This window comes from Trifolium pratense, linkage group LG4 (genome assembly GCF_020283565.1).
Source record: "Trifolium pratense cultivar HEN17-A07 linkage group LG4, ARS_RC_1.1, whole genome shotgun sequence".
NCBI classification, from domain to species: domain Eukaryota; kingdom Viridiplantae; phylum Streptophyta; class Magnoliopsida; order Fabales; family Fabaceae; genus Trifolium; species Trifolium pratense.
The window spans coordinates 16,421,033-16,429,566 of record NC_060062.1 but is presented as its reverse complement, the minus strand read 5'-3'; the positions used below and the strand labels follow the sequence as shown (position 1 = coordinate 16,429,566).

General features: G+C 29.2%; 1 protein-coding gene across 1 annotated transcript; it reads right to left on the bottom strand.

Moving 5' to 3' along the window:
- Positions 1 to 3,567: 3,567 nt before the first annotated feature.
- LOC123923188 (protein RGF1 INDUCIBLE TRANSCRIPTION FACTOR 1-like) lies at positions 3,568 to 6,155 on the bottom strand. Its single transcript, XM_045975858.1, has 4 exons — positions 6,028 to 6,155; positions 5,759 to 5,938; positions 5,158 to 5,400; positions 3,568 to 4,275 (listed from the first exon to the last, which is right to left on the bottom strand). The coding sequence occupies exons 1-4, from the start codon at positions 6,028 to 6,030 to the stop codon at positions 4,027 to 4,029; spliced, it is 675 nt and encodes a 224-aa protein (XP_045831814.1). The 5' UTR covers positions 6,031 to 6,155; the 3' UTR covers positions 3,568 to 4,026.
- Positions 6,156 to 8,534: the final 2,379 nt, after the last annotated feature.

Genomic DNA, 8,534 nt, shown 5'->3' with positions numbered 1-8,534 from the left:
GAGAATATTTCACCACATAGATCACATTGTGTTTTGGTTTCACATTCCATTCTTTGATGGATATAATAATCAGTCGCACTTAAGAAGGACTTGCCACATTCAAAGCAAACGTGCAACATTGTGGATGATTCTTAACAAAAAATTGCTACAAAATCAAAGACAAAAAGTTTTGTTGACAAACAAAGTGTATAGAAGAATACCACTGCAATGGAGTGTGAGATAAATCACAAATTTATATTGATTAAAATACATGGTTTTATTTTTAAACAATATATCCATGTGTACAGAACAAAATTTAATTTATAAATATATATATCCTAATTTTTTCTTAATTCCTAGTTTGTATTGCTTCATTATTTAGTCATATCAAATTTTATTAAAATAAGAGAAAATGAGTAAATTTTAATTTGCATCATAATCTATTTTTATTTTTTTAAGAAATTCTTATTCTTCCCAGATATATCCACAAAGTAATAAGCATATAATACCAAAACAATCGTTGATTTTGTGGGAATTCAACGAATTATACACTAGGTATTCTCTCTCTTTTTTTTTTTTAATACACTAGGTATTCTTTTATTTGATGTATAGGAGTGGAAACCACATTTGAAAATACTTATAAAAAACTAATAATTATTATGCAAAATATATTAAAAAGTCTGATAAATTATGAAATATTGTCATTTATAATATATATATACACATATATATTATTGTTTCAGATTTTAATTCAAATATTAAAATTAACCACAATATTGGTAACAATTTGGAAATTCTAATTTTAAAATATATCGATAAATACTAACAACATATATAGATATATTTCATTTCGGAATCAAATTATAAAATTGGAAAAAGAAAAAAAAAGTAAATTAAGATATTATATATAAAATAAGTAGATTTTTATAATATTTTATATTATAATATGTAAAACCAGTTTCGAAAATAAATTAGTAAATTTACATCATAATCTATTTTTATTTTTTTATTAAAATAAGAGAAAATTAGTAAATTTTAATTTACATCATAATCTATTTTTATTTTTTTAAGAAATTCTTATTCTCAGGTATATCCACAAAGTAATATAAATAAGCATATAATACCAATCGTTGGTTTTTGTGGGAATTCATTCAATGAATCATAAACTAGGTTTTTTTTTTATAATACCTAGGTATTCTTTTATTTGATGTATATATGAGTGGATACCACATTTGAAACATAATATATACTTTAAAAAAATTAATAATTATAATGCAAAATATATTAAAAAGTCTGATTAATTATGAAATATTATCATTTATAATTTTTTTAACGGAAAATATTATTAACCAGGTCTCTGCATAAGACGAACAAAGACCGGTAAAAAAAATTACATAACAGCCGTATATACGCGGACACCGAAAATAAACACAAAAAACAAAATCCCACCTATATTTATAATATATAGGGTTAAATATGTTTTTAGTCCCTATATTTTGTCATATAATCAAGAATAGTCCTTATATTTTTTTTATGGTTATAAAAATCTGCACTTTTTTCTGTTATCAAAATTGGTCCCTACCGTTAATTTTTTTTCCACAAGAGTTATTGTGCATCTTTTCACACCAAATCATCTTTTATTTGTATTTGCATTTTCTCACTCTTGTGGAAAAAGACACGGTCATCATGTTATTGGCCGGTTGCACCACATCTACATTCTGTTTAAAAAAAATTAACGGCATAGACCAATTTTGATAACAGAAAAAATGTAGGATTTTTTTTAACCATAAAAAAAATGTAAGGATCATTCTTGATTATAGAGCAAAATGTAAGGACTAAAAACATATTTAACCCTAATATATATTATTGTTGCAGATTTTAATTCAAATATTAAAATTAACCACAATATCGGTAACAATTCGGAAATTCTAATTTTAAAAGATATTGATAAATATTAACAATTTATATGGATATATTTCATTTTGGAATCAAAATTGGAAAAGAAAAAAAAAGTAAAGTATAAGATATTTATTTATATTAAAAAAAAAAGTAAATTTTTGTAATATTTTATATTATAATATGTAAAACCAGTTTCGAAAATATATATATGTCTAATATGTTTTGAGCTGAAATAGATGCTTTTAAAAAATATGTTTTTCGGGTTGATATTTATCAAAAGAAGAGAAAATGCAATTAAAATGTTTTAAAATATTTTTAAAAATCGACATGCAAGCAAATAAAATATTATTATACTCACTCAATTGCATTTGAAGCTAATCTTTTGATGTCATTATACTCTTAATTCACCTAAAAGAGTTTAATTCCACATCAATTGCATTTATCCATTTATAACGCTCATTATAATTTTCCACATATAGCGGCTATTAGATTGTCCAATAGAAGCATATAATTTTATATGAGCATTAACAAGTAATAGTTTGTTTTCTTAACTTTACAAATGATCATATCTATTTGAAATTCTGGTTCTCATTGATTGATTTATATGAGAATCAAGTTTCATGTTTGGCTCGCATTTTCAGTTATTTATTCTCTCCTAATATTGAGAAGACTAATACATTCATTGATAATCTATGTTGTCTGGGTGCGGGTATGGTACTGCTATCCGGTACGGGTATCAGTACGAGGTACATCATTTTTTGAAAAACTAAGGTATTGGTATGTCCCTATAATTTTTTTTAATATAATTATATATATTAAATAATAGAATTATATTGTTAAAACAAATAACTAAACATAAAAAATATCACACCACACTTTAAAAGTAATTTAAATTGTTCGAAACATCAAAATATGAAATTAAAAAGCAATTAGCTCAAAAAGAGTTAATTATTTCCCTCTCCATCATCACTAAAAAGAGCGACCTCAAGTTACGTTCACCGCGAGAAAGACTAGCAATTTCAAGAATATCAACTATATATTAAATAAATTTCATTCATCTCTACGAATATCCCACATTTTTGTTGCACTTTCATTATAAGTATTACTATTTCTCTTTCTCGAGAGAAGACGAAGATTGCTATGAATAAAAACTAGATAGTTGATACTTTGTTATTGTTTTTTAGTAGTAGTTGTTACTTTTATATTATAACAAATAAAAAACTTAAATCTTCCTATAAAAAAATACTAATAAAAGAAAAAGGAGGAAAAAAAATTGTGTTTTTGGATTGGTGTACCACGCGCATAACACATGTGTACCACACGCGTACCCATTGCAAAAAAAAAAACTAGGTACGACGTAGGTGTGTATCAGGGGAGTATCATACGCGTACCGGTACTCTGTCCAAAATGAAGTACCCATGCAACCAATGAGGACCTACACCACCTCCTTGATAATTCGAAGGTATCTAACAACCAATGAGAACAAAATCACATAAATAGATTTGCATGTTGTATCTATAATTAACTTTTAACCAACTTTTATTTGATATATATATATATATATATATGTGTGTGTGTGCGCGCGCGCATATGACATATTTTCATTGGTTTTTGCTAAGAAAATACTCTCGGTAGCGTAAAAAAAAACCACATCATATTCATCAAGAAGATAAGTGATTAAAGAGAAAGCCCATATGGTTTCCTTATATAAAACCTTTCATGTGTATAAGGAACAATTACACCTAACATGTTTCATCGTATATTAATTAAATTAACAATTAACAAATGAAAATGCAAAGCTAAGCAATTATTGCACAATGCACACCAAAGCCAGCCTATCTTAAAAAGTAACACAAACGCTCTCTTCTTCTTTTAGTGCTTAAATTAATATGCTACCCATTAAGACAGCTTAGAAATAATTTTAGATTAAAATCAACATTCAAACCCACATGGAGTTTGTGAGAAATGAGCTGGATAAAGAGAACAAATCCAGCTTGTGTAACTAATCAATCATAAAACCATAATATATATTCAAAAAGTTATACTATATTTTTTTTTGTTTTCACGACCGGTATCCGGCTCATTGGACCACCTAATCTGGTTCAGTATCAATATTAGTATTATTTTTGAATATATTTAATTTAATAATTAAGGACCTAAAGGTGCCCTATGAGGTATTCCTTTTCTTCTCCTTGAATTTGAACAAGCTTGTTGAGATGAATAAGGAGAAAACGTGGTTTTGTAAACTTGTTTTTGGATTCCTTCACGCATTGATAATAATATTTCTTCGTCTTCTTCTTTTGATAGCAATCTTCCTTGATGCATTTTCCCTATTTCTTCGTCTTTCTTTGCGTTTAAGACAAAGCTTGCATTCCCATTTTTCTTTATTTCTACAAGCTAGTATTATTTTTATACACACAAACAATGCATATTTGTTACAACAACAATGATAATTATAATTGAACAAATTAATAGACCACACTCCAAATTTTCAATATAACATTCCTACTTTGTGAATATATATTATATTATTTTCGGGTACAAAAATAGACAAATTTAAGTAACAAAAAAACAAAATAATGCCTTGGAAACATAGTTGCTTTTCCCAAATAATTAAGATGACTTCAATATTATTAATGGCCATGAGCAACTAATGTAAAATAGTTTTAGACAAATATTTAATAAGATATAATGTCATACCGTGGTTTTTAAATTACTTGAGTTGGCAAACCAGTAAATTTTCATTGAATATATGTGCAAAGTTGGTTTACATTGACGGTGCATATTTTTTACATCCAAATTATACATTATCATGAACAAAGACACCCTCCATAATGTTGGAGAGTCTAAAGCGTGTCGGAAGCAATTATATATATTATCATGATCAATGACACCCACCATAATGTTGAGGGAGTCCTTAGTGCCATACTTTCAATCAAAATCGTAAAAATATTAGATATACGTATCACCTCTCATATATATCTAAAATTTAGTTCATTCATTGTCGATATAAAACTAACTGCTTATACACATAAGTTCATAATGATTCCAAAATCAATTAAAAAACATTAATTACTTTATGGTTTGTCAAAAAAAGTATTACTGCCATTGTTTTTATAATTGAGAAAATGGGGGAGACCGCTTGAGTACTCCAATCCAACCCATCAAATTCAATTTTTCAAAAGAAAAACAAATCATAAGGAACATATTAAAAATTATTTAGAAGAAGATGCAAATTAAAAGGGGAGTTATTAATTAAAATAATGAGAGAAAAATTACCTTGCAACCCAAAGAACAGAAACGAAAAGGGTCCAATAGATATCTTGTGCATATTTCACACAAATGTGAATTGGTTTTACTCCCACTAATAGCAACATTACTTGTCTTAATCTGATTTTGTGGCCTCTCATTAAGAAAAATCACTCTAGCACTGTTAATCACATATGTTTGAACTCCACTAATGTCCAATATCTTCTCAATCTCAGCTACCCTCACCACATCATGATAAGACGATCTCCTTATCTGCATTGCACTTACACATAACAATAACATCATAATTTCTCCAAACTAATAAAAAAAATTAAACTCAAATTAAAAATATATTTTTTTATATCTCTTGAGAAAATTATAATTTTTTTTTATTTGATACTTTGATCGATCGTACGGGTACACACACTAACAAAAAATTATTAAAAAAAATAACATAGTAAAAATTGGCGGTCTGCAGCTATAATTGTAGCCGCAATGTAAAAGATTTTAAGGTCTCTGCAACCACAATTTTGACCACATTGGCCGTGTTTTGCAGCATTTTATCGTACATCGTGGTACTATAATTTAAAACTACAGAGACTAATAAATTTATTAAAAAAAAAATACCCACTTGAATTACTTGATGATCATTATGCCAAGCTTGTCTACAATAATAACAGAATGATTCTCTACAATTGAGGCAATACATGTTGCATTCGTTTCTTGGTGCCTTGATGTGAGCTTTGCAAGAAGAGAAAAATGTTGTTGACAATAATTGTTCCAGCCATGGTGGTGTTACCAACATTAATTCCTAATGAATTGAGAAAAAGAAAATGTTACATATATATATAAGGACGAATTAAAGAATGTACATACATATAGCTTAGCTATGATATTTACCATTGTGGAATTTATTTAAAATTAAGCTATGAAATAAAGTATGAATGTATGATGATGGAGGAAGTTAGGAACAGAGAGAATTGAGAGAGAAGATGAAAGAGTAACATAAGATTTGAGAAGAAAACAGTGGATGAAGTAAGGTACAAAGGAAATATTATATAGTATTAAAAAAAGGTGAAAGTAACGGTTGAAATGAAAGGATGGTAGGTCAAACGGGTTATGGATCGTTGGATTGGAGTGTTTGTGTCTGTATAGGTTACGCTACAGCCTACAGCTGCCTCTTGAGTCTTTTTAGCATTTTTGTTTTTAATTTTTTAGGAGTCTACGTTAAATTACAACACAACAATCACGTATTAAGGAATATACAAATTTATTTATATTAAAATATTTATAAGTATTTTCAAAATCAAGAATAATAAATATAGTTCAAAATGTAGAGATAAGCAAATTTATATTATAAGAATGCGTTTGATCTGCTAAATAATAAAGCATTGAATAGGACAACTTCAAATTCAATTGTACTATGTTTGATTTTAAAATTGTTCCTAGGATTGGACAAAATGAGGGTTAAAGGACTTGACAAAAACAGATATTTTTGTCAACCACTAAATCACGGGACAACTTTTTGTCTTCTGCATAAGTATTCTAAAATACCAAAATAATCATTTGTCCACCAAACATCGTGCAAGACAAAATGTGTTCAATACCTTAAGTTTGTCATGTTATGTTTTTTCTTGTACTGTTATGTACTGTTCTATCCAATATTTATATTTTACTATCAAACTTTTTTTTAGTGTTTTTGTTAAATTACAACACAACAATAGGCACGTCAAGGAATATACAAGTTCATTTATTTTATAACATTTATAAGCATTTTTAAAATAAAGAATGATAAATATAGTTCAAAATGATAAATAAAGAATGATAAATAAATTAGATCGAATTCCAAATAGCACCTTAAGTATTTTTCTTTTTTCAAATAGCACCTTAAGTATAGCTAGCTAGCTTAGTTAGAATTATTGTTTTTGCATCTTTTTGGAGTCTTTGTTAAATTACAACACAACAATCACAAATTGCTAGCATACGACCGTTTTAGCCTTTGCAACTTTTGACAACATCGGCGACCCCCCACTGACTACAGCATCTCATTCGTTTACTCAGGTTCTCACGAACACACGGAGGATATCCTTTTATCGCAACTTCCACAACCATGTGTAAAGGGAGATTGATTGGTTTGCATTAAACTTACTCAACAAGAACACGATTGCGGCATTGAAGGATGTCGAAACCATCTCCATGGGCAATTGATGAGTCTTAGAATATGGAGGATTGGGCATAACTCAACCTCACAAAATCGGTTTGTAAGGTGAGGATCGTCTCTTACTTATAAACACACATTCAGGTTAGGGATGGCAATGGGTAGGGTATGGGTAGGGTACTATAGTACCCATCCCCATACCCGCAGTTTGATAAAATACCCGTACCCATCCCCATACCCGCGTGGGTAACAACCTTTGTCCCCGTCCCCATACCCTATGGGTACCTAAGTACCCATACCTGTACCCGTTACCCGCATTTTTGCTAAAAATAAATCGATCGATTATAAAATATCATATTGTTTTAATATGATTAATTTTTTTTTAAAGATTTTAATGTCGACTCATGAAAATTATAAACAAAAACTTTACCAATCTCATGTTAAAGTTCATTTATTTGTTAACATATTCACATTGTGTTTGTATTATATTATAAATAAACATTTTTATTAAAAATGTGTAATAGTTTAATAGTTGTTGTATTTTTTTTAAATTGATATACATATTATTATATAAAAAAATATATAAAATAAATATATATACATTATGTGGGTATGGGGCGGGGTGGGTACTAAGGTACCCGTACCTGCACCCATACCCGTTCATTTTTGCGGGTAATTACCCATACCCGTACCCGTACCCAAAATGCGGGTTTTTACCCTACCCGTTATGGGTAATTTTTGCGGGTACCCACTGGGTATGGGTCAAATTGTCATCCCTAATTCAGGTCATCTCACAACATATGTGGTACTTCTTAACACACCCCCTCGCGCCCAACGCTATTGGGCTTGGGGTGCGGATGTAAATGGTGGTTGGTCGATCAGAAATTGATAGCAAACAGCCCAACAGATCGTGGAGGAGACTCTAATACCATCTTAGAATATGGAGTTGACCCTAACTCATTCTTACAAAATCGGCTTGTAAGGTGAAAATTGTCTATACTTTATAAACACATATTCAAACTATCTCACAACTGATACGAACTTCTTAACACACCCCCTCACACTCAACGCTATTGAGCTTGTGGCGCGGATATATCGGGTGGATGGCTCGATCAGAAACTTGATAGCAGACGGCCCAACGGATCATGGAGTAGGCTCTGATACCTACATAGAATATGGGGTATTGGACCTAACTCAACCTTACAAAATCGGCTTGTAATTTGAGGATTACCTCTTACTTATAAACACC

Excerpts from the sequence above, each read along its gene's own strand:
- LOC123923188 (XM_045975858.1), bottom strand. Across the intron at positions 5,401-5,758 it reads ATGATCATCAAGTAATTCAA|ATAAGGAGATCGTCTTATCA; the intron begins GTGGGTATTTTT and ends AGTGCAATGCAG. Across the intron at positions 4,276-5,157 it reads TCTGTTCTTTGGGTTGCAAG|CTTGTAGAAATAAAGAAAAA; the intron begins GTAATTTTTCTC and ends AAATAATACTAG.